The sequence below is a fragment of the Mustela nivalis genome, assembly GCF_964662115.1.
Source record: "Mustela nivalis genome assembly, chromosome: X".
Taxonomy (NCBI): domain Eukaryota; kingdom Metazoa; phylum Chordata; class Mammalia; order Carnivora; family Mustelidae; genus Mustela; species Mustela nivalis.
The window spans coordinates 62,959,613-62,986,749 of NC_139040.1; the positions used below are offsets into that span (position 1 = coordinate 62,959,613).

Below are 27,137 nucleotides of genomic sequence, written 5' to 3' on the forward strand. Positions count from 1 at the left end.
CCACAAGCGGAACCAGTGGTTCAACCTAACAAGGAATAGAGTAAATTTTTTGTATTTAAATTCAATTAATTAACGTATAGGGTATTATTTGCTTCAGGGGTAAAGGTCTGTGGTTCATCAGTCTTATATAATACCCAGTGCTCATTACATCACATACAGAGTAATTTATTTTGAACAGAGACAGCTGGTTCATTGTGACTATGTGAAAGAACTGTCTGACAGCCATGGTTCTAAATTTAAGAAGACGCTTAGCTACTCAGCGTAGGAGTGTTATTCTAGTTGAACTGGCAAGAAGATGAAGAGTAACAATTGTGGAGGAAAAGGAAAGGCTAACATTGCCAAGTTTAAGGACTGGAAAGAATGGGATTGGTATCGTCAACATTTGGGTCATGCAGGCTGCTATATTGATGCTCCTTCAGTAACCTCAGATGAGGCCTTCCTACAGGCAAAAGAAGCTCTCTTCAAAACGGGGCATTAGCATCTCAGGCAGCTCCAGACCAAAGACTGATCTACAGACCCAAGTGGTTGTGGCAAGTTTGTCTTTCTATCCCCACACTCAGGCTGAGGAAACGGCAGCATTTTCCACAGTGGTTTTGGTGTTTTGGAAATATTCCCTCCATCACTAGCGAGTCTCGCAATTATGCAAGGTAGGTATTCTTATCCTCACGTTGCCCTCGTAGGAACTGAGGTTCAATTAGATTAAGCAACTTGTCCTTGCTCACTGTGGTAGGCAGAATAATGTTACTTTACCTGGCAAGAAGAGACCTGACAGATACAATTAAGGGTGTTGCCATGAAGAAATTATTCTGGATTATCAGACTGGACCCAGTGCAATGACACAGGTCTTTATAAGAGGGAGGCAGAAGGGTCAGAGGTAATATGAGAAAATGGGATGAAGGAAGCAAGAGGTTAGGAGTGATAGGAAGAAGGGGCTCTGAGCCAACAAATGGAGGTAGCCTCCAGAAACTGAAAAAGGCAAGGAACCGGACTTCTCCTAAAGCTTATAGAAGTAATACAGACTTGCTGACACTTTGCTTTTTGTCTTGAGACCCATTTCAGACTCTGACTTCCAGAACTCCAGATAATAAATTTGTATTAAGACACAAACCTTGGGGCACCTGGGTGGCTCAGTGGGTTAAAGCCTCTGCCTTTGGCTCAGGTCATGATCTCAGGGTCCTGGGATCAAGCTGCGCATCAGGCTCTCTGCTCATCAAGGAGCCTGCTTCACTTCCTCTCTCTCTCTGCCTGCCTCTCTGCCTACTTGTGATCTCTGTCTGTCAAATAAATAAATAAAACCTTTAAAAAAGAGACACAAAGCTTGCTGTAATTTGTTACAGCATCAAGAGGAAACTAATAGTCACCCAGGTGGTAAGCAGCAGAACTGTGAGTTTGCAAATAGGTCCCATAGGCTACAAAATCAGTGCTCTTCCCATCACTATAGGAGATGTGATGCTTTTTAAAGAAATGGTGGATAGAAAAGTGGAAGGGTAGGGGTGCCTGGGTGGCTCAATTGGTTAAGCAGCTACCTTCCACTCAGGTCATGATGGTGGGGTCCTTGGATGGAGCCCCAGGCTGGGCTCCCTGCTCAGTAGGGAATCTGCCTCCCCCTGCCCCCCCTCCATGCTCACTCACTCTCTTTCTCAAATAAATAAATAAAATCTTTTTAAAAAAGTAAAGTGGAAGGTTAAAAAAAAAAGCTGCAAGAAGAAAAGCTGAAGAGAGTTGATCTTGGGGTCTACTTTCCCCCAAACTACTTCTACATGGCCAGATGTTTTTCATTTCAATAAAGTTATATGGATTAAGAATAATCTTTCCAAATAATTGCAAATACTTCTGGCCAGATTTAAAGGCCCCTGGCATTTTAGGACAGGTGAAATTAATCTCCGTTTTGGTCTTATTACTAGGTGATAAAACTGCAGTGAGGAAATGGAAGTTTTGCTTGGGTGAGGTGAAGCAAGAAATGTTAAAGTAATGGCAGCATTTCAGCTTATCTACAGGCCTGGGGGCATGGAGCTGGATGCTGACAGTGAAAAGCTGGGGGCCACTCCAGGGCCAGGCGTACATTATGCAAAAAGCTACACAGCCTATTTCAAACTTTTCCAGAGAGAAGACTGCATGGAAGTTCTCAGATTTCTTAAATCGCATGAGATCCTATTTATAATAGCATCTTCACTTAAACCTTGTCCTGGAGTCTTGCCTTTCACCCCTCACTTCTAACTCATCTCCATAACCAGTGGTCATGTCTACAAAGAGGAAGCTATTAAGCAAGTAGTATTTGGTGGGTTCTGGTCAGCTTTGGGGAAAGATAACAGCTCTCCCTCTCTCAGCTGTCTGAATTTTAGCAGGGACTTCAATGCCTTGACCTAGCAAGCATTCCCTAATAGGAAGGTTTTTCTGTTTGTTTTGTTTTGTTTTGTTTTTTGTCTGGAAGGTTTTGAAACTTCTCCTGGGATGTTGCTATCCTGAACACCCTTCTTGGAGGTTAGTCAAGACCCCAATAGAAGAGGGGGAGCTGAGCAGCTAAGTGGATGGTTCAGGAATTTTCTATTTCCATTTCCAATCCTATCTCATCAACCTGAATAGTCTCAAGACTGGGGGAGAGAAATGAAAACAAGGTTTTCCTTACAATAAGTTTAAAACCCTTTCTTTAGCCCACAAAAGTGCTTGGTGTGGGAATATACTTTGGGTGGGATCCTCAAACACTGTATAGGGACCCCCAAATGCAAGAAAACCTCTTGTCTCCATTAAACTCATTTGGGGTAGACAATCTCAAGAATGTATTAGAGAGCACAAAACCCCTTTTGAGGACAACTATATTCCTTCCTTTGTTTTTCACCCTCACTGGAACAATACAGCAGGTGGGATGGAATTGAAGGAAATCAGAGTTTTCTTTTCTCCCACTCTAGTTAATGTGTAATGCTGCCTCCAATCCTGCCCCATCACTGATGAACAGTCAAAAAAATAATAACTAAACCAGGGTAGTTTGCAACTGTCAGAAGAAGAGTTGGATGGTTTAACAAAAGAGACACTGACAAAAAAACATTTCTCTACAATACTATAATTATAAAATTGAAGGCACATCCCTGGCAGAAATATGATCAATTACATGCTTATGGAAAAACAAACTACTGAATATTTTAACTGTAGTAGATGATTATTGCACATTGTCCTATTTTGAGTACCAATCAATGTTTAACAATGATTAGTTAAGCACTTAACTAAAAACACATGGTTGAGACGCCTGGTTTTGGCTACAAAAGGTATCTATTATCAATGCCATGATAGAAGCTCTTTTAATTGAAGAACGAGATTTCATGTTTTTGTGCTTTACCTGGTTATTTACACCAGATAAACTTCCAGAGGGACTACAGAAACTTAGTGTCAAAAATAGCTAATAATTCAGCATGAATCCATATTTTCTATATTTGATAAAATAATATTTTTAAATATAGAAAAGTAAGAAATAAGCAAGCAAAAAATCCAAAGGGAGTTATTTTAGAAAATGTTTTTATTCTTGTTAAAGCAACCAATAACCAGATGCCTCACCCAAAGAAAGTAACAAAATAGAGTAAAACAAATATTAAGAAAAATAATTTTAAAGCAAGATTCACAAGAAATAGGAAAAAATTTCTCAAAGAACATACATTCTTGATTTTAAGCTGTGTACATAAAAGAGATGCACACTTAAATTTTTGGAAACATCTTGTCTACAGTGCTATTTTAAGCATTCTGAAGAAGACATCTGAAAAAAGAAAAAAATAAACTTTTAAAAAGTTAAAGCATAATATAAAATTTTTTGTTCACAAAGCATCAAATTTAACACTCTAAAATGCTGATACTAAACTAAGAACATCTCTATTTTCACAACTGACTACCATACTTCTTTAGACTAGGACACTAAATACTCTAGTTGTGTTTTAACCTTTGAAATTCAAAAGGCATCTTTGGATATTCAAGGTAAAAAGTGCCCCATAGTTGAGTCAGAACCAGCACTGGATATCAAAGCATCCTTGTTATCTTCAACTGACAGCATGGTTACTGAGTGAATATAGAAGAGTGATAAAGGAAGGACAAATAAAGATCTTCAGATAGTCAAGTATCAAATTCAAATATAAATCCATTTTACTTCTATATGGTAAATATGTGTATGTACATATGTATGAATAGACATACACGTACACACATATACGTTTATAACATTTGTTCTCACTAGTCACTAGTTACTTAAAGCTACTTACTACTGAAACCAATGTTTTTAATCCTGATTATCATATCTCTCTCTCTCTCTCCCCTCTCTCTCTCTCTCTCTCTCTCTCTCCTGTGAATACAGCTGCTCTATGAAGCTAATTGGAAGTTCAAGATCACAAAAGAGACTTGTGGTAGAGAATTCAAAGATAGTTATAGATACTTAAAACAGGCTTCTTTCTAAACATGTTTTCTGTTCTAATAGTAAGGGTTGAAATTAGATCCTTCATTATTCCCAGACTATAGGCTGCTCTTCCTACTGTCCTAGGACATGTGGGTCCCTTGGCAAGTGGGAGCCAAAAGGACAATTCACAAACACACATGGAAATCAAAGTAGTAACTGACTATGTTCAAGTGTTTCAAAGAGAAAGAGTAGGGGAGAAAGAAAGAGAGGTGCTTCTTTTTTCAAAAGTCTATTATACATTTGTCTTATTAGCTGTTTCTTCTAGAGGAAACAAGTGGTATGATGAATCACTAGAATTAAAAATAAAAAAATATATATTAAAATTCAAAGCAGAAGCATGGAAGATGGCACAGGCATTTAAAGAGCCTAGACATACAAACACATTCATATTTCACTAGGATGGTTTTGCCTTTTTAGAGTAATAGCACCTTCATCAGTAGTTTCAGTTCTCTCTTTAAGATAGTGGAGATAAAAATAAGTTTTTTTCCAAATCTTTAAAGACAAAATGGAATAATGTGGTAAACTTTTTGTGTGTGTATGAAAGGACAAGAGAGAAAGGAAATAGGAGAGGAAGAAACCCATCCCCCACTCTCACCTGATTATAGACTCTCCCCTAAAAAAATTGATTATTAATATTCATTACAGACCTCAAGGGGAAAAAAGTACTAAGTGTAAATCCTATGTGCTAGGCATTGTGCTAACAGCTTTACATATGATGATAGGAACAAAATTTTAGGAATTTATTTATTTTCACTTCCATGTTCTACATATGAAATCCATCTTGCAATTAACAAGGAATTTAGATAGTGATGCAAGTGCCAGATCTCTGACCAGTGTGTTAACTCTTAGGCACTCAGAAGGGGATTTCTAAATGTATATGGCACTGAGAATAGCCCCTGAATTTACAACCCATGCTAACTAGCAAGAGCAAATGTTTTATACTAGAGAAAACTAGAAACTTGACTAAAAGGTATCACAACCTAGGGAAATTCTCATTTCTGTATTACAACTTACCGTGTTTTTTGGTAGGTGCCGCTTTGTATAATAGTATTATTTTAAAGTCATTTTGAGAAGTCATCTAAAAAACTAAAATATCATTAAAATATATTAAATTATATATACCAGCTAAAGTCCTTGTATTCTCTCCAAAAAAAGGACAAATTTAGTGAGTCCAGGTAATTTCATATGACCTGTATATGTTAAAGACGGTAAGATATTAATCTTTGAAAAAGTCAATTGTGGAAGAGGCTCAAAATCTTAATTAAATTTTGATCAGGAGGGAGACAAACCATAAGAGACCCTTAATCTCACAAAACAAACTGAGGGTTGCTGGGGGGTGGGGGTAGAAATGGGGTGGCTGAGTGATGGACATTGGGGAGGGTATGGGCTATGGTGAGTGCTATGAAATGTGTACACCTGATGATTCACAGACCTGTACCCCTGGGGCAAATAATATATGTTAATAAAAAAATCTTAATTTTCTGGACTGAGGCTGATATATTAAGAACAATTTATAGTGAAAGTCAGTAGGAGTAAATTGAAGGTTTGTACAGAGCTAGGGAGTCAATGAAAGAAGAATCCAATACATTTTTTTTACAATGGAAAGATAGGAAACAAGAAACCCTCTGGACCCTTACGGTCTTTTGGGCTACAAGAAAAAGAAAGGAAGATGATATTGGAAAAGTTATCAGTTATTTTTAGCAATCAAAAATCACCTACACTTAACTCACTGGGAAGAACAACAACAACAGTAAAGAATCATACTAAGGCATCTAAGAAAACAACTGCAAAAACAAAGATGCAGGAACAATCAGGGGAGAAGAAATCCTATAATAAATAAGGCACGTCTATTTTTAAACCGTTTCTACTGTTTTCCATCTAAAACCAGATGCTTTATACAGTGTTTTAAAAGCCCTTGTTCCCCAACCTGGCAGGGCTGAGAGCTCAAGAATGTCCTCAAGATCATGGTCTCAGATCTTCAAACTTTTTTTAAGTATCCTTTTTCTTGAGCCTTTTCTTTTTGGTCAAAGAAAAAGTCATCTGTCACTTTAGCAGCAATTCCGCAATCTTCAATTGTGGGGCTTGTTGTAAACCTCACTGGCCTACCTTATCTGTTCCTAGTGAAAACAAAAAGTATTGGCAATTCACCTTAAATAAAGCTAGGTTGAGAGCTAATGCTCTGAAAAAAAAGGTATTTTTGCCACTGGACAAATGCAATTCAAAGATATTCCCTAAAATAAGGGCATGAGACCAACAGAAAGTCCTTCCGCAATATTTCGAGAAGTTAAGGAGGTATCGTTAATGCTGTATCAGCGCGTAACAACATCAGCTAGTAGTACTCTGTGTGACCTGTTACAATGCGGTGTCATCATCTTCCCTACTGTCTCCCACCAGAAGTGAATGCTTATCAGGTTCACTGGTACCAATGCTGTTGAGGGACCGTTTATCAGACAGCAGTGAATTTATGGAGGCTCTGCTGTAATTAACAAGACGGTCCAGCAAGCCCAGTTTAGGGGAGTTTCTCAAGGTGTCATCTATTCCAACATGAACGCTGATCTCTGAAGGCCTCTTCTGTCCCATCTGGCTTCGGGCATGCAGTTCGTAATTCTCATAAGTTGGTTTTCTGTAACTGAACACATGCAAAATACACTAGTGTGAAATAAGCAAATGTGAGCTAGACACTTGTTACAGTCAAAACTGGAGATCTATTTGCCTGGTATGAAATCTACAAAGGTGGTTCCTGCTAGGAAATTGACCCCCCCTAAAATTATATAGAGTCACACGGTGAGAAATTGTACTTCTCAGAGCCAATGTACTACATTTTACCCAACTCAGTGCTGTAGTGGCTAGGTAGAGACTACATAAGATGATAATCACATAGCTAACATTTATTATTAAGAACAGTTGGGGCCTATCCTATAAGAATGAGACCTACCAAGACTGACTGTGGATGATAAAGGGAATAAAAAATACAGACATGAGTGAGCCATCATACTTACAGTTTAAGGAAGAGAGAGGAGAGTACTACTGAAACAGATGAAGCAGCCATTGCAGCAGATCCCATCCAGGGCTGCAAAACCAAACCAATGGGCATAAAAACTCCTAGGAAACAAGTGTGGATTAGTGAGAGCAAAGAGCATTAAACAGATTATTAATGTGTTTATAATACATACATACACATAATTTCCTTGTTTGGTATTTATTCAGTACTTTTCATGTGGAAAAACTGGCAGCAACATAAGTCTCCACCAATAGGAGGATAGAGTGCTGTTGTGAACATTCTTGTACACGTCTCCCTGTGCGCATGTTTGAGAAATTCTCTAGGGTCATACCTAGAGATGAAACTGGATTATGACATGGGCACATCTTCAACTTTAGGTGGATATTACTCAATTCTCCAGAGTGTCTTGCACCATATCATAATCCCACCAAGAGTGAATGAATAGAATATGAAATTGACAGACATTTGAACATTTGGCTTATATGACAGGGATAAGATAGACTTATTGTACTTATAACGTTTTATGTGCTCATCTAGTTTTATATATATATATATATACATATATATATATATATATATATTACTTGCATAATTTTTTCCACTCTGCCCCTACTTACATAATTTTTTAAATTTCTTTTCAGTGTAACAGTATTCATTGTTTTTGCACCACACCCAGTGCTCCATGCAATCCGTGCCCTCCCCAATACCCACCACCTGGTTCCCCCAACCTCCCACCCCTGCCCCTTCAAAACCTTCAGGTTGTTTTTCAGAGTCCATAGTCTCTCATGGTTCACCTCCCCTTCCAATTTCCCTCAGCTCCCTTCTCCTCTCCATCTCCCCATGTCCTCCATGCTATTTGTTATGCTCCAGAAATAAGTGAAACCATATGATAATTGACTCTCTCTGCTTGACTTATTTCACTCAGCATAATCTCTTCCAGTCCTGTCCATGTTGCTACAAAAGTTGGGTATTCGTCCTTTCTGATGGGGGCATAATACTCCATAGTGTATATGGACCACATCTTCCTTATCCATTTGTCCATTGAAGGGCATCTTGGTACTTTCCACAGTTTGGCGACCATGGCCATTGCTGCTATAAACATTGGGGTACAGATGGCCCTTCTTTTCACGACATCTGTATCTTTGGTGTAAATACCCAGTAGTGCAATTGCAGGGTCATAGGGAAGCTCTATTTTTAATTTCTTTTTTTTTTAAATTTATTTAGTCAGAGAGAGAGAGCGAGAACGAGCACAGGCAGACAGAGTGGCAGGCAGAGTCAGAGGGAGAAGCAGGCTCCCCATGGAGCAAGGAGCCCGATGTGGGACTTGATCCCAGGACGCCGGGATCATGACCTGAGCCGAAGGCAGCTGCTTAACCAACTGAGCCACCCAGGCGTCCCTATTTTTAATTTCTTAAGGAATCTCCACACTGTTCTCCAAAGTGGCTGCACCAACTTGTATTCTCATCAACAGTGTAAGAGGGTTCCCCTTTCTCCACATCCTCTCCAACACAAGTTGTTTCCTGTCCTGTTAATTTTGGCCATTCTAACTGGTGTAAGGTGGTATCTCAATGTGGTTTTAGTTTGAATCTCCCTGATAGCTAGTGATGATGAAAGCCCAAATTAATAAAATTATGAATGAAAAGGGAGAGATCACAACGAACACCAAGGAAGTAGAAACAATCATTCGAAGTTATTATCAACAGTTATATGCCAATAAGCTTAGCAACCTAGATGAAATGGATACATTCCTGGAAAAATATAAACTCCCAAAATTGAACCAGGAAGAAATTGACAACCTGAATAGACCAATATCTAATAACGAGATTGAAGCAGTGATCAAAAACCTCCCAAAAAACAAGAGCCCAGGACCTGACAGATTCCCTGGGGAATTCTAACAAACTTTCAAAGAAGATATAACATCTATTCTGAAGCTGTTTCAAAAAATTGAAGCAGAAGGAAAACTTCCAAACTCTTTCTATGAAGCCAGCATTACCCTGATCCCCAAACCAGGCGAAGACCCTACCAAAAAGGAGAATTTCAGACCAATATCACTGATGAATATGGATGCAAAAATTCTCAACAAGATCCTAGCAAACAGGATCCAACAGCACATTAAAAAGATATCCACCATGACCAAGTGGGATTCATCCCTGGGTTACAAGGATGGTTCAACATTCACAAATCAATCAATGTGATAGAACAAATCAATAAGAGAAGAGAGAAGAACTACATGGTCCTCTCAATTGATGCAGAAAAAGCATTTGACAAAATCCAGCATCCATTCCTGATTAAAATGCTTCCAAGTATAGGGATAGAGGGAACATTCCTGAACTTCATCAAATCTATCTATGAAAGACCCACAGCAAATAACATCCTCAATGTGAAACAGCTTGCGTCCTTCCCGTTGAGATCAGGAACACGACAAGGATGTCCACTCTCACCACTCTTGTTCAACATAGTATTAGAAGTCCTAACAACAGCAATCAGACACAAAGAGAAATAAAAGGTATCCAAATTGGCAATGAAGAAGTCAAACTCTCTTCGCAGATGACATGATTCTTTATATGGAAAACCCAAAAGACTTCATCCCCAAACTACTTACATAATTTTTTTAAAAATCACTTGCTCTATGAATTAAATCTTTCTAGATTTTGATTGTTCTTTTTTGTTTCCTCAGCATTTTGTGTTCTTATTTATAAACAGATTTGTAATTATTCTTACATCATTTCATGTTCTTCTTTTGCTCTCCAGAAATAACAAGAAAAAAGTGATAACTCTCTTCTTACTAATTCCTGGGGTGCCTGGGTAGCTCAGTTTGTTAAGCATCCAACTCTTGCTTTCGGCTCAGGTCATGATCTCAGGGTCGATCTCAGGGTCGTAAGCTCAAGTCCAGCACTGGACTCTGAGCAGGGTGTGGAGCCTGCTTAAGATTCTCTCTCTCCCTCTCCCTCTGCCCCTCCCCCTGCACTCTCTTTCTCTAAAAAAAAAAAAATACAATTTATTACTAACTCCCACAAAGTCTCTAAGTACAAGCCATTATAAAATGTTTGTTTAAAAATTCTAAATTGCTTTTGCTTGGTCATATTCCTTTACTCAATCCATCGATCTCCCTCCTTTTCCCCTGCTTTTTTCCTCTCGCTCTCTCCCTTCCCCCACCCCTTCCCTCTTTCTCTGTCTGTCCCTGTCTCTCTTTCTCTCCTGGTACCCAAACTTAAAAAATAAACCCTGTTGGCTATTAGAATTTTAAGTGAAGAGCCAAACATTCTCTGCATGCTATAATTATAACTATGTAACAAGACAGAAAAACTGATGCAAAGTAAAAAAAGACTGGAAGTAAATACACTAAAATGTTAACAGTACTTGTGTTTGGGTAGTGAGATTAAAAGCAAATTTGTTCTTGGGGCACCTGGGTAGCTCAGTCGGCTAAGCATCTGACTCTTGATTCTGGCTCAGGTCATGATCTCACTGAGATTGAGCCCTGCATTGGGCTTCCTGCTCAGCAGGAAGTCAGGTGTAGATTCTCTCTCCCTGTGCCCCTCCCCCTGCTAATGCTCACTTTCTCTCTCAAATAAATAAATAAATAAATCTTTAAAAGTAAATTTGTTCTCTTCAGCAAAAAAATAAATAAATAAAAATATAAATATAAATGTGAGAGCATATGGAAAAAGAGATAAAACAATGTGGGGAAGTACTACTCATTGGTTAACTTAAATGACAATTATACAGGTTTTCATTGTATTTTTGACCCTAGTTATATATAGCTTTGAAATTTTTCAAAATATAAAGTTGGAGGGGAAAATAAATTAAAATAAACATGCATATACATTTTATGTATATAAATTTTATGCTATAATGAACATTGCTCAAAATTACAATTATTGATTTTAATATTACCTTTCACCACACCAGCGGGCTTCATATAAAAACTGAGCTCAAAGCTAATAAGACTAAACTTTTCAATATGATAGGTCTCTAATGACTTCAAAGGAGAAAGTAACACGAGCTAATAGTCACATACCAGCAGCTATGGGAATTCCAACTAGATTATAAATCAGAGCAAAAATAAAATTTATCCAAATCCTCTTCACTGTCTTCCTTGATAAGTCAATACTTGCCACTACATCCAGAAGGTCATTCTGAGAACAGAAATATTTGTAATATTAGTGAGAGACTCTAAATTAATGAATACTTTATATTTGACACTGTGATTTTGAAGATCTTGTGTACCTTAGGGTGGGTAATATGAATTGACTATAAATTTCAAATATTGCTAAAAATTTCAGTCAGCTTTGGAAGATGCTTTTCCAGGAATTTTTCTCAGGGATCTAGAAAACACTTTTGGGGTTATATGCTGCTATGTAGGTTAACACACATAAAACAATCTCAGCAAGGGTTTGTTGAAGATAGTTTTATTATAAGTATACCCCCCAATCATATTCTTTCCTTTAGAAGCTTGTCATTCTCATCTGCTTCACTTGATTGAGAAAATCTGGAAGTAATTAGTGTTCCTTCTCATACTCCCATCCTGAATTCTCCTAGTCTCAAAGGCTGGGAGGACAGGAATTAGAAGGAAAAGAATGTCCTACTCGAAATACTTTACAACACTATCCCTGACCATGTGGACCAATATCACAGACCTCAAGGTTCAGGTCACAGGACTTACCCTTATCAAAACCACATCAGCTGCTTCAATGGCTACATCTGTACCTGTGCCAATGGCAATCCCAACATTAGCCATTGCCAGAGCTGGAGAGTCATTGATTCCATCTCCTACCATTGCAACCCGTTTCCCCTCCTCCTGAAGTTGCTTCACCTTAGCAACCTTATGAGAAGGGAGAACTTCAGCGAACACCTTTGTAATGCCAACCTACAGGGAGAAAAATAAACTCAATTCATTTCAAGAAACATTACTGGTCCCTTAAATATAACACAGCAATGATGACCATCATTTTCCACTGACCAGAGGTCCAAAATTTCAAAAATTGATAATATCCAGTGATAGGAAGGATATGGAGATATGAGCTCTCTTATATATTCTTGGTGGTTGTGTAAACTGTTATTGTCCTTTTGGAAAACATTTTGTAGGATCTATCAAAGTGCACACATCATTTGATTGCACAGTTCCACTTCCAGCCATATTCTGGACATATTTATACAAATATAAAGAGACATATGTTTGACTTCCAGGGAAGATGGCAAAGTGGGGGGATCCTGGGCTCACCTTGTCCCATAGACACAACTGGATGCACCCACATCAGTATGAATGGCTCAGAGAATGGTCTAAGGACTGGTGGAACAGACTCTCCACAGTTAGGTATAGAGAAGAGGCCATGTTGAGGAAGGTGTGGAGGGGGAGATAAGATCTGGAGCCGGGTGCACTCATGGGACAGTCTGTGAGAAGGAAGAGTGTAGTGGGCCTGGGAGGGGAGAGGAATAGACCCCTACAGTGGGTGCCCCAGGCACAGGGGCCTGCAGAGGGAAGGCAAGTCCCCGCAGAGGCTGGCTTTGAGAACCAGAGGGGCCTGGCTTTGCAAGTTCTTATAATCAGTGGGGCTTAACACCTGGCACTTCAAAAATCAGCTAGTTCAGCTCTGGGAGAGCCAGATGGCAATAAGAAACTGAGCACCCCCGCCCCCCACAGTCTCCCCATGCAGACAGCACAACAAACAGCTTCAACCACATAGAAACGGCAGTTTGAAAAATGCCTGGGGTATACAGGACAGAGATTTTTTTTACTAATCTCAGAGTGTGTGCAGTAGGGGCAGGGATCTTTGAGAGACTGCTTCAAGAACAAAAGACCTGGTAGGCAGCATTTACCTCCCCTGCCCCCAGCCAAGATACCCCAACACCTATGGTAACTAGCCCAGAGCCAACTCTCTCTACATAGATTACCAACAGTGTGCCCTGCTGCCAGACAATCCTGCAGATCCACCCCCTCCAACAGCAGTTTTCCCCAGTGGTTGCAGGTGCCTTCCCACAGCAGGCTAGCCCAGACCCTGCTGGAACCCCACACCCTGCCCACATTCTCTCCCATAGACCTGCCCCCTCTAGCATGCCCTTGGCCGGAGCCCTTCCAGAGCAGTGCCACAGCCTGGCAGTGCACAAGCAGCCCTGAAAGGGGTCAGAACCTTAACAACGTAGCTCTGGCCCCAGGCAGAGGGAAAGACAATCACACACCCAAGACTAACTAGGGGCCCAGCAGTGTGCTGGAGGTAGATATGGGGTCTGGTGGCAGGCTCTACCTACCAAAGCAAGCTTCTCAGGGGAGAACCTTATAGGTTGGTGCTAGCACATCTCTGGCAAAAAACTGGTCTGACTCAACTCACGTCAAGGCAGCCCCAGACTGGCCCACTAATGCCATGGGGACTAAATCTTGCTGCCAAAAAGCAAAAAGAGACATTGTAGACAACTGGACAAAAGGCAAAAGTGGCTCATCCAAAATAGTCTGGTGCATGCAATACAGATAGGAGACACTCATGAAGTGCCAGAATCTAGAGAACAGGGGGAGGAAGGGGATACCACACTGCAGGGTACTAAATGACCTTTTCTTCATAAGGACATCAGTTTCAAGTGCAGGAGATGTAGGTGACTTTTCTAACACATAGACTCAAACAAGAAAGTTGGAATGAGGAGACAGAGGACTATTGCCCAAATGAAAGAACAGGGCAAAATCACAGCAAGAGAGCTAGAAGAAATGAAAATAAGTAATATACCTGATACATAACCCAAAGTGATGGTCATAAGGATACTCATTGGACTTAAGAAAACAGTGGAGACTTCAGGGTGACCATCAACAAAGAGATAGAAAACACAAAAAAGAAGCAAATGGAGCTGAAGAACTCAACAGCTGAAATTAAAAATATGCTAGAGAGAATAAAGAGGAGACTAGAGGACCCACAGCAAACATCATCCTCAATGGTGAAAAATGGCGATCTTTTCCCCTAAGGTCAGGGAACAGAACAAGGATGTCCACTCACCACTTTTAGTTAACATAGTACTGAATATCAGAACCACAATGATCAGATAACAAGAAGAAATAAAAGGCATCTGGGGCACATGGGTGGCTCAGTCGGTTAAGCATCTACCCTCAGCTCAGGTCATGATCCCAGGGTCCTGGTATAGAGCCCTGCACTGTGCTCCTTGCTTAGCGGGGAGTCTGCTTCTCCCTCTCCCTCTGCCTCTGCCCCTTACTTACACCCAATAAATTAAAAAATCCTTAAAAAAAGAAAGAAAAGGCATCCAAATTGGTGAGGAAGAAATAAAACTTTGATTACCTGTAGATGACACACTATACATACAAAGGCCTAAGGACTTCACCGAGAAACTACTAGAACTGATAAGGGAATTCAGTAGTCATAGGATACAAAATCAATATACGGAAATTCACTGCATTTCTAAATACTAATTATGAAGTAGCAGAAAGAGAAATTAAGAAAACAATAGCATTTACAATTATACCAGAAATAATGAAATACGTAGGAATAAGTTTAACCACAGAGGTGAAAGATTAGTACTCTGAAAACTATAAAATACCAATTAAAGCCATCGAAGATTACACAAACAAATGGGAAGATACCCCATGCTCATGGATTGGAAGAACAGGTGTTAAAATGTTCATACAACCCAAAGCAATATACAGATTTAATGCAGTCACTGTCAACATACCAACAGCATTTTTCACAGAACTGGAACAAATAATCTTAACATTTGTATGGAACCACAAAACACACTGAATAGCCAAAGCAATGTTGAAAAAGAAAAAAAAACTGGAGGTATCACAATCCCAGATTTCAAGCTACACTACCAAGCTGTGGTAATCAAAAGTATGGTACTGGCACAAAAATAGAAACACAGATCAATGGAACAGAATGGAGTCCAAAAACACCCCCCAGGATTATATGGCCAATTAGTCTTTGAAAAAAAAAGGTGAGACTATGCCACAGAAAAAGTCTCTTCAACAAATGGTGTTAGAAAAACTGAACAGTTATGTATAAAAGAATGAAACTGGACCACTTTCTTACACCAAAATAAAATAAACTCAAAATGGATTAAAGAACTAAATGTGAGACAGGAAACCATAAAACTCCCAGCAGAGAACACAGGCAAGTAATTTTTCTAACTTTGGGCGTAGCAACATCTCTCTAGATAGGTCTGCTGAGGCAAGGGAAACAAAAGCAAAAATAAACTATTGGGATAACATCAAAATAAAAAAGCTTCTGCACAGCAAAGGAAACAATCAACATAACTAAAAAACAACTTACAGAATGGGAGAAGGTATTTGCCTATAACACAGCTGATAAAGGGTTGGTATCCAAAATATATAAAGAACTTATCAAATTTAACACCCAGAAAACAAATAATCCAATTAAAAAATGGGCAGAAGACATGAAGAGACATTTCTCCAAAGAAGATATACAGATTGGCCACCAGACACGTGAAAAGATGTTCAACATTACTCATCATGAGGGAAATGCAAATCAAAACCATAATGACATATCACCTCATACCTGTCAGAATGGCTAAAATCAAAAATTCAAGAAACAGGGGCGCCTGGGTGGCTCAGTGGGTTAAGCCACTGCCTTCAGCTCAGGTCATGATCTCGGGGTCCTGGGATCGAGTCCCATGTCGGGCTCTCTGCTCAGCAGGGAGCCTGCTTCTCTCTCTCTCTCTCTGCCTGCCTCTCTGTCTACTTGTGATCTCTCTGTCAAATAAGTAAATAAATAAATCTTTTAAAAAAAATTCAAGAAACAGGTGCTAGCAAGGACATGGAAAAAGGGGAACACTATTACACTGTCTGTGGGAATGCAAACTGGTGCAGCCACTCTGGAAAACAGTATGGAGGTTCTTCAAAAAGTTAGGAATAGAGTTACCATATGATCCAGTAATTCCATTACTAGGTATTCACACACACAGTATGAAAACACTAATTCAAAAAAATATATATGCACTGCTGTGTTTACTGTAATGTTATTTACAATAGCCAAGATATGGAAGCAGTACAAGTGTCCATGGATAGATGAATGGATAATGTGTGTGTGTGTGTATAATGTAGTATATATATACAATGGAATATTACTCAGCCATAAAAAGAATGAAATCTTGCCATTTAAAACAACACGGACGGATACAGAGGGTATAATGCTAAGGGAAATAAGTCAGAGTAAGACAAATACCATAAGATTTCATTCATATGCGGAATTTAAGAAACAAAACAAACAAACAAAAGAAGACAGAGAGACGAGCCAAAAACCAGACTCTTGAACTATAGCTAAGAAACTGATGGTTACTAGTGGAGAGTTAGGTGGGAGGATGAATAAAATATGTGAAGGGGATTAAGAGTACACTTATCATGATGAGTGCTGAGTAATGTATAAAACTGCTGAATCACTATGTTGTAGACCTGAGTCTAATATAACACTGTATGTGAACTATACTGGAACTAAAATAAAATTTAAAAAAAAATAATAAAAAATGAAAGGTCTTTGAAAACCAGCCCCCCCCCAAAAAGATTTGTATGTCCAAAGATTTACATCACTGCCTGTTTGTAACAAAATCTTCAAAACCACCTAAATATCCATCTTTAGAAGAATGTTTAAGTAAATTATGATACATACATACCATAGAATTCCATGTAGTAATGTTCAAAGGCTAACATCATTTTGTATGTTCAGATATGGACAAAGGCATATAGTTATTATGTATAAAGAGCAAATTGCTGGGGCTCCTAGGTGGCTCAGTCAGTTAAGCATCTGCCTTTGGCGCAGGTCATGATCCTAGGGGTCCTGGGATTGAGTCCTGTATTGGGGCCCCTGCTTAGCAGGGAGTCTGCTGCTCCCTCTGCCTGTGCCCTCCCCCTTGCTTGTGCTCTCTTTCTCAAATAAATAAAATCTTTATAAAACAAAATAAATAAAAAATAAAAAGCAAACTACAGAATGAGCAATCTTTAGAAAAGTGATGTAATTTATGTTGAAAAATACCAGAACTCTACATTTGTATATGAACACACATGCCTATGAAAAATTGGGGATAGGATTAGACAGGGAGCTTGGGGAAAAGGTGTCTTCAACTTTTTGCTGTCGGTAGCTCATGCGCAGTGATGCTTCTGGGCTCCGCCGTGCCCGCTCGTTGCCTCAGCCACCGCTGCCTCAAGCCGTTGCTGCCGCCGGGTGGCGACGGTGCGGAGCTGCTCCGGCTGGGCCCGCAGGGGGGCCCCGGGCGCCGCACGACTTTTTCGGTGCCCGAAAGTAAACACGCCATTAAGATGGCGGCTGGATGTGAGCCAGTAGGCGGAACTTAGGATTTTGTATCTATGTGGCTGCGAGTGATTGGTTGTGCAACCTTGGTATATATAGACATGCACGGGCGGGGGAGAGAGAGATCCCAACAGCTATGCAGAAATAAAGCTTGCTTCGCTGAGGTCTCCTGGTCGTTCTTGCTGGCGAGAGTGACAAGTGGTGCCGAAACTCGGGAAACCTGAAACCTACACCGAGGAGTTCTCAGTGAACCCAACGATCCGGTAAGTGTGCACAAAATTTCAGATAAGAAAGTTCCTAAGTATAGGACGAGAAGTGAGAAAGTTCCTAAGTATAGGATGAGAAGTAAAAGGGTTCCTAGGCATAGGACAAGAAATAATGGGATCAAAGTTTACTAAGATGGGAGGATTACTGACGGAGGTGCTTAAGGCTAACGGCACTCCGCTAGACTCTAACCATAAAATGGTTAAAAATGTTATCGAGGAGCAGGTCAGAGAAGCCTCTAAGGCAGGATCTAGCAGAGGGGGAGAAAATTCAGAGGAGAGCTCCTCTGAAGATGAACTTGGGGAAGCCATGACACACTTAAAATTAAAAGAGGAAGTCCCTAACGAACCTTTAAAGGGAAAGACACACAAAGAAGCCGGGAAAAAATATGACTCCCTAGCACCCTCTGTCAGAAGGTCAAGAATTCCTACCCCTGAATGTAGGCCTATAGCGCCACCTGCAGAATGGCTGCCACCATATAACACTTCATGCTCCCGAGGGGCATGCAGTTGTCCAGAATGTAGAAATGCAGAATGGAGGGACATTATGGACTTTACTAAACTCTCCCCTCTTGCATACCCAGTGTTAGATACCATGGTAAAATCTTCAAAAGCCTCCATTAGAACTGACAAATTACAAACACTCAATGATTTCCAAAAGTTATTGGGGGACATAAATTGGATCCGACCCTACCTGAAAATAACTACAGGAGAATTACAACCATTGTTTGATATTCTGAAGGGTGATGCCCGTCTAGACTCTCCTAGGAGCCTTACTCTGGAGGTGAAACAGGCTTTGAAAATTGTGGAGGACACGCTTGCCTTGACTTCAGCAGATAGATGTGATCCTAACCAGATTGTCCAAGCCATAGTGATTCCATCCCCTTCTTTACCTACTGGAGTGCTATGGCAAGGTGGGCCCTTACAATGGCTGTACCTCCCAAACACTCTTCCTCGGATAATCACAACATATCCAGTTGCAGTAGCCATGCTAGCTAACAAATTGATCACTGCTTGTATTTCTACTCTTGGAATCATACCTGACAATTGCATCGTGCCGTATACTAAGGAACAGATTCGCCTACCATGTGCTACCCTAGATGATTGGGCGATACTGACCACCTCTTACTCAATAGAATTTGATAATCATTATCCTTCACACCCACTTATAGAATTCACAAAGGGTATTGAATTCATACTACCAAAAATTAGTAGATCGACACCACTAAAAGAAGCCTCTACTGTCTTTACAGATGGAAGTAAAGAGGGCACAGGAATCGTGAACCCAGTCATAGTTCCTGCCAGGTCGGCTCAACAAGTAGAGCTACTAGTAGTGCTCCTAGTGCTCCAGAGATTTTCAGACACTCCCCTAAATATTATTTCTGATAGTCAATACGTGGTAAATGCGACAAAAAATATTGAAACAGGGGCGCCTGGGTGGCTAAGTGGGTTAAGCCACTGCCTTCGGCTCAGGTCATGATCTCAGGGTCCTGGGATTGACTCCTGCTTCGGGCTCTCTGCTCAGCACGGAGCCTGTTTCCTCCTCTCTCTCTCTCTGCCTGCCTCTCTGCCTACTTGTGATCTGTCAAATAAATAAATAAAATCTTTAAAAAAAATATTGAAACAGCCATCCTCTCCTTAAGTGATTCACCTATTCCATGGATCTTAAGGCAACTACAAGAGGTTGTGCAACTGCGCACTGCACCATTTTTTATAGATCACATCAGAGCCCATATGAGCCTACCAGGACCATTATCCGAGGGCAATGCTCTAGCAGACCACAATAGTCGTTTCCAACTTATTTGCCCTACCTTAGAACAGGCGAAGCTGTTCCATAGCAAATGGCATGTGAATTCTAATACCTTAAGATATAGATTCCTTATCACCAAAGAACAGGCAAGAGATATAGTAAGGACCTGTGGGAATTGTGCCACATTACTCCCTCAGCCTTCCTTAGGGGTGAATCCCAAAGGCCTTCAAGCTAATCACCTATGGCAAATGGATGTCACACATGTACCTGAATTTGGGCAACAAAAGTACATACATATATCAGTGGACACTTATTCGGGTATCATAATGGCTATTCCCCTCACGGGGGAGAATTCAATAAAGTCATCACACACTGCCTACGATGCTTCGCAGATTGGGGTATCCCAAAACAAATAAAGACAGATAATGGACCTGCATATACATCAAAATCTATCCATCAATTCCTAAGTCAATTTGGTATAGTCCATACTACAGGTATACCTTACAATCCACAAGGTCAAGGAATAATTGAACGCGCCAATGGCACCTTCAAACGATGCTTACAAAAAATAAGAAAAGGGGGAATAGGGGATGACTACAAGTCACCCCGTGATCTTACATCTCTCACCCTTTACATTTTAAATTTTTTGTCCTTGGACCATAATGGTACATCTGCAGCGGACAGGCATGCGGTGGTTACCGAATGCACTCTAGCCCAGGCAAAGTGGAAGGATATACTCACGGGCCAATGGAGAGGCCCTGACCCGGTCCTAAGATGGCACCGAGGTTCTGTTTGTCTTTTTCCACAGGATGCCCAAGTGCCTATCTGGGTCCCGGAGCGACTGATTAGAAGAATCGATCAACATGGCCCGCCCCGTCCTGATGCTCGGCCTGATAGCGATCCTGGTGACACCAGCATCCCTTCAACAGATGCACCAATGGGCAATAGTGAAAGCCTGGCCGTTCCCCATGCCACTAACGAATGAGTCCGCCATCCTCCCTCCTGTATACCTACTTTCATTCCCATGCCCATTTCTGTAAATCCTAACAATTCGCCTGTATTGCTCTCAAGACATAAAAGAGACTTTGGGATCACTGCAGCCATTATTGCGGCTGTAGCAGCCTCCGCAGCTGCAGCAACTGCAGCGGCTGTAGCTCTCACCACATCTGTAACAAGTGGACATTCTCCAGAAACTATTGACGACCGGATGCATCCAATCACTTTCTGGACATAACCTCCGTGGCCTATAATGACCTTTCTATTGCTGCTAATCTGTCGAAACAGTTAAGCAGATGAGATTGACATAGCTCCATTAGGAAATTGGGTATCTGTTGTAAATCCTTATGTTCCACCGTTTTGCATCATTACGTAAACAACAATGTAGGCAACAGTTGGCGCTAGTATAAGCTTGCATGGCACTGGAAGCTGGTACATTTCCCCAAATCTGGCTGGCAGCGCCAGATCGGTAGTCGATGACGGGTAAGATTGGCTGCATGCACATAGCAACCTAAGCCAGGAGTTCTCCAACCAGGGGGAATTATCCAATGACGGGTAAGCATGTTCATGGCAGCTGACAACCTAAGACAGGCACGATCTCCTGCCTTGCGTGCCTAATATAAAAGAAAAGGGGGAGATGTCGGTGCCCGAGCGGCTTGTAGTGCATGCGCAGTGATGCTTCTGGGCTCCGCCGTGCCCACTCGTTGCCTCGGCCGCCGCTGCCTCAAGCCGTCGCTGCCGCCGGGTTGGCGACGGTGCAGAGCTGCTCCGGCTGGGCCCGCGGCGGGGCCCCGGGCGCCGCACGACTTTTTCGGTGCCCGAAAGTAAACACACCATTAAGATGGCGGCTGGATGCGAGCCAGTAGGCGGAACTTAGGATTTTGTATCTATGTGGCTGCGAGTGGTTGGTATATATAGACATGCACGGGCGGGGGAGAGAGAGATCCCAACAGCTATGCAGAAAATAAAGCTTGCTTTGCTGAGGTCTCCTGGTCGTTCTTGCTGGCGAGAGCGACATTTTACTTTATATCCTTCTGCATTTTTATATAAGAATTTACTCATATATCACTCATGTTATTTAATAGAAGAGGGAGGAGGCATTCTGAAGTAGAAAAGACTAATATGAGAAAAGCTTTGTAGGTAAGGCAATCACGGGGGTGGGGAGCAGAAAAATGTGTCAAAGTGGTGCATTAGGTGATAGTTCCACCAGTGATGTTCAGGATGGACTAGGGAGGGAAGTGCCTGGAGCTTTTGCTGTAATTTAAGTAGGAGAGATTGGGTGCCTGTGTGCCCGACTTAGGCTGGCAGCACTGGCAAAGAATCTGAGCAACATTTCAAAGGAAGTATCAACAAAGACTGGTATATAGTGTCACAGAAGCATTTCATGAAGTAAATAAATGGTTTTTTGGTTGTAACAGTAACACAAAGCCCAAACGCCTTCTAACAGCATGCCAACTGTTCTTGAAAGAACCAGGTATCGATATTCAGTGATAAGGAACATAATAGGTAATATGAATCTTTAGCACTTGAAAGCAAGAAACAAAATGTACATGAGGAATTAGAAGTCTCTCTCATTCTTTCTCCCTCTCTCAAATAAATAAATAAAATCTTAAAAGAAAAAAAAATTAAAAATGGGCACCTGGGTGGCTCAGTTGGTTAAATGAGTGCCTTCGGCTTGGTACAATCCTGGAGTCCCAGGATCAAGTCCTACATTGGGCTCCCTGCTCAGCAGGGAGTCCGCTTCTCCTGCTGACCCCTCTCCTCTCATGCTCTCTTGCTCTCTCATTCTCATTCTCTCTCAAAAAAATAAATAAAATATTTTTTAAAAAATCAGAAGTTACCACAGACCTTCCCCCCACCCCAAAAACTAAGTAAACCAATTACCTGAGAAGCAATAGATCGAGCTGTTTTACTGTTGTCTCCAGTCATCAGAACTACTTCTAAGCCCATATACTGCAAAATACGGACAGCCAATTCTGCTTCCGGCTTCACTGTATCAGCAATAGCTATCAAGCCGCACAGCTCATCTATTATAGGAGCACCAGAAAAGGAGAGAGTTTGGAATATGGTGAAAGCAGGAATAATATTCTAACTTAAAACTTGAGAAAGAAATTAAACTTGTTAATCAAAGTTTTCGGGGCTTAAGCTTAACTCAAAATGTCTCCAGGGCCACACAGGCTGTACTCTACAAAATCTGCAACAAACCTCCACATTTCATTATGAAAATTTCAGAGTGAGGAAGGGGTTTACTAATAAAAGCAATAATTGGAAAATGAAAAGAGAGCTCTTTATTGCAGACTTAAAGACTCTTCTTTTCCTTTGAGAAGTACTGGTTAATCCTCCCAAACACTTTAGTTCATCTAAAGGCAAATGAAACTGAAAACTAATACTTTTTTTTCTTTTTAAGGTGAACAGGGTGGATTGAGACAAAACCAGCATTTTATACTGGGAGGAAAAATCACTGCAAGTAGTTATTTTATTTTAAAAAACAAAAGTAAATGGTATTTTTTGCTTCTTCCTGGGCCTAAAAACATCATAGTTAAGATACTGCCTTCATACTTAGCAAGGATTATAAATGTTGACTAATTAATCTCACAGCTAGAAATTTACCCAAGAAAAAATTTAACAAAAGAAAGCACCTAAAACCTCATAGATATTTATCATAGCATTATTTATAATGATGAAATATTAGGAATAGCTTAAATTTCCAATGAGGGAATTATTAAGTTAGTTAAAGTATATAATAAATCAAACAGAAGTAAAATAAAATTAGAAAATACTATGAATATAGCAAATAATGAATAAAGCAAAATATATTAGGTATACAGGGATTTTAAATTTTTACTCAAACTATTGAGGTAAAACTTATATGCAAAATACAACCACTTAAAAACAATATTATACTAATACTATAATCCTGTACATATATTGTATATAACATTTACACATATATAAATGTTTGTATATATTTTATATAAAATTAAATATATATTTAATATATTACATATAAATATTTAATAATTTAATATATTATGTTATAAATATTTAATATATAAATATATTATATATTTAGTTTTATATTAAATATATATTTATATATATAACTATACATACACACATAAAAACAGAAACGGAATACATGCAATTAAAACTGACACTGAGTTAGGATGATGAGATTATAGATATTATTTTGCCTATTCCTTTAATGTTTTGTTATTTTTAGGTTTTAAAAAAATCCTTGATTTGCTTTTTTTATTTTGGGGGGTGTAATCACTAAAAACAAAACCTTTATTTATTTTTATTTATTTTTTACTGTTATCTTCAATTAGCCAGCATACAGCACATCATTAGTTTTTGATGTAGTGTTCAACGATTCATTAGCTGCTTATAACACTGGGTGATAGGTATTCAGGACAGCACATGTGGTGATGAGCACTGGGTGTTACATGCAACTACTGATTAGCTTTAAAAAAAAAAAAACACCTTACACCAGTTAAAAATGGCCAAAATTAGCAAGACAGGGAACAACATGTGTTGGAGGGGATGTGGAGAAAGGGGAACCCTCTTCCACTGTTGGTGGGAATGCAAGTTGGTGCAGCCACTTTGGAGAACAGTGTGGAGATTCCTTAAGAAATTAAAAATAGAGCTTCCCTATGACCCCACCATTGCACTACTGGGTATTTACCCCAAAGATACAGATATTGTGAAAAGAAGGGCCATCTGTACCCCAATGTTTCTAGCAGCAATGGCCACGGTCGCCAAACTGTGGAAAGAACCATGATGCCCTTCAACGGACAAATGGATAAGGAAGATGTGGTCCATATACACTATGGAGTATTATGCCTCCATCAGAAAGGACGAATACCCAACTTTTGTAGCAACATGAACAGGACTGGAAGAGATTATGCTGAGTGAAATAAGTCAAGCAGAGAGAGTCAATTATCATATGGTTTCACTTATTTGTGGAGCATAACAAATAGCATGGAGGACAAGGGGAGTTAGAGAGGAGAAGGGAGCTGAGGGAAATTGGAAGGGGAGGTGAACCATGAGAGACTATGGACTCTGAAAAACAATCTGAGGGGTTTGAAGCAGCGTGGGGTGGGAGGTTGGGTGAACCAGGTGGTGAGTATTAGAGAAGGTACGGATTACATGAAGCACTGGGTGTGGTGCAAAAACAGTGAATACTGTTACGCTGAAAATAAATTTTTAAAAAAATTTTAAAAAACATAGGCTATGGAGGAAAATAACAAAGCCAGGCAAATGCAAGAGAATTCTAAATTAATCAGTAACAATTATGTATTATTAACATTTTCTTTTTGCATTCAGGCTTCTTTTCAAAAGCCCTCAAGTTCAGAAGTCTTTCAAAAATATACATAAAATAGGGGCACCTGGGTGTCTCGGTAGTTAAGTGTCTGCCTTCAGCTCAGAACATGATCTCAGGATCCTGGAATGGAACCGAACATCAGGCTTCCTGCTCAGTGGGAAGCCTGCTTTTCCCTCTCCCACTCCCCCTGCTTGTATTCCCTCTCTCACTGTCTCTCTCTCTGTATCAAATAAATTAAAAAATCTTAAAAATATATACATAGGGCGCCTGGGTGGCTCAGTGGGTTAAGCCGCTGCCTTCGGCTCAGGTCATGATCTCAGGGTCCTGGGATCGAGTCCCGCATCGGGCTCTCTGCTCGGCAGGGAGCCTGCTTCCCTTTCTCTCTCTGCCTGCCTCTCCATCTACTTGTAATTTCTCTCTGTCAAATAAATAAATAAAATCTTTAAATATATATATATATATATATACATAAAATAATAACTGAGATTGCAACATTGAGTCATAGGGAATTAGGAAAAATCTTACCATCAACTGCCACCAATACGGCAGTCCGACCTTTTCTTTCATGCTCAGTCATGTAATCATCTACATCATTATTAATAACAAGACCATTTCTAATCATCCACTCCCGGTTACCAATGAGAACTTTGTACTGCTGGGCATTAAGAGCACCTGAAATAAAGTACAGAAAGAACATTTAATGAGATTGTTTAATATTTATAACAACGCTGCGAGGTACGTTCTTCCTGTCTAACCTTACATAGTCACTATGTTGTATTTTTTGGTAGACCACAGCCTACAACAGTGGTTTCCAAATTTTCAAGGAAAATACTCTGCTCTTCTATGCCTTTGGGCCTTTGCACATGTTGCTGTCTCCACCTGGAATGTCCTTACCCCTACTCGCCAATTATCAAACTCCATCATATTTTTCAAGAATCAACTCAAATGATACTTTCTTGGTGAAGCTTTCTCTTTGATCTTCCACACAACTGAATTAAATTTGAAATATTTATCGTGCATCAGCAGCTTAATATGGTTGGATAAAAACATACAACTGTAGAGATGTCTCATTTTAAACATGTGACCACTAACTTTATGCAGGTCCTTGGTGTTTTCTGGCAATTCTATACTTCCCTAGTCCATTCGTTTTCCATTCATTCTAGAGGGCTATTTTATACCTTCTCTTCTCCCATCCTCACCTATGGCCAGATGATGAATCTGCTTCCTACTTCAGAAAGAATTAAAAGCAATCAGAAGAGAACTTCTGCAAGCTCTCACTGCCACATCTAACCAACTACCTGTGCCTATGTACCCACCAATCTAGTTTCTTGCCTGTTATTATAAACTGCCCCTGCTCCTATTTAAGGCCAACCTCTCCACTTAAGCAGTAAACCCTCTTCCTTTGCTTATTCTAGAACATCTCTCCTACAATTGTCTCCTCTGGGATGCCTGGGTGGCTCAGTTGGTTAAGCGGCTGCCTTCAGCTCAGGTCATAATCCCAGCGTCCTGGGATAGAGCCCCACATCAGGCTCCTTGCTCAGTGGGAGCCTGCTTCTCCATCTGCCTCTGCCTGCCACTCTGTCTGCCTGTGCTCATTCTGACAACTTAATAAATAAAATCTCTTTTAAAAAATCTCTCCTCTTCCTCCTGCATAACCACATTTTCTATCTCTGTTGCACATAGTCTTATCTTTAAAAACAAAGCAAAACATAATAAAACAAAACACCCCTCTTAAGTTCACTTACCTCTTTACTACTGCCCCAAATTTCTGCTTCTGTACACAGTAAAACTTCTTGGAAGTGTTGCCTCACTTGATTATTTCCAAGTCATATCTTCCCATTCTCTTGTGAACCCACTCCAAGAAAGCTTTTGTGTCTACTACTCCAAAGAATTGTTCACGAAGTATACCAGTGACCCTTATTTTCATAAACCTAAAGGCTAATTCTTTTTTTTTTAAGATTTTATTTATTTATTTGAGAGAGAGAGACAGTGAGAGAGAGCATGAGCAAGGATAAAGTCAGAGGGAGAAGCAGACTTCCCGTGGAGCTGGGAGCCCGATGCGGGACTCAATTCCGGAACTCTGGGATCATGACCCGAGCTGAAGGCAGTCGTCCAACCAAC

General features: G+C 40.2%; 1 protein-coding gene across 5 annotated transcripts in view; it reads right to left on the reverse strand.

Moving 5' to 3' along the window:
- Window positions 1-3,042: 3,042 nt before the first annotated feature.
- Window positions 3,043-27,137, reverse strand: part of ATP7A (ATPase copper transporting alpha) — a 194,579-nt gene continuing 170,484 nt past the window's right edge. For 3 of the 5 annotated variants that reach the window (XM_082716017.1, XM_082716019.1, XM_082716021.1), the window contains 6 exons: window positions 25,542-25,688; window positions 22,577-22,719; window positions 12,094-12,297; window positions 11,449-11,566; window positions 7,429-7,531; window positions 3,043-7,058 (listed from right to left, as the gene is read on the reverse strand). In XM_082716017.1, the coding sequence (XP_082572143.1) occupies window positions 6,782-7,058; window positions 7,429-7,531; window positions 11,449-11,566; window positions 12,094-12,297; window positions 22,577-22,719; window positions 25,542-25,688 (992 nt within the window). In that variant the 3' untranslated portion in view covers window positions 3,043-6,781. The remainder of the gene's footprint in view (window positions 7,059-7,428; window positions 7,532-11,448; window positions 11,567-12,093; window positions 12,298-22,576; window positions 22,720-25,541; window positions 25,689-27,137) is intronic. The other 2 variants (XM_082716018.1, XM_082716020.1) reach the window with 1 other exon arrangement.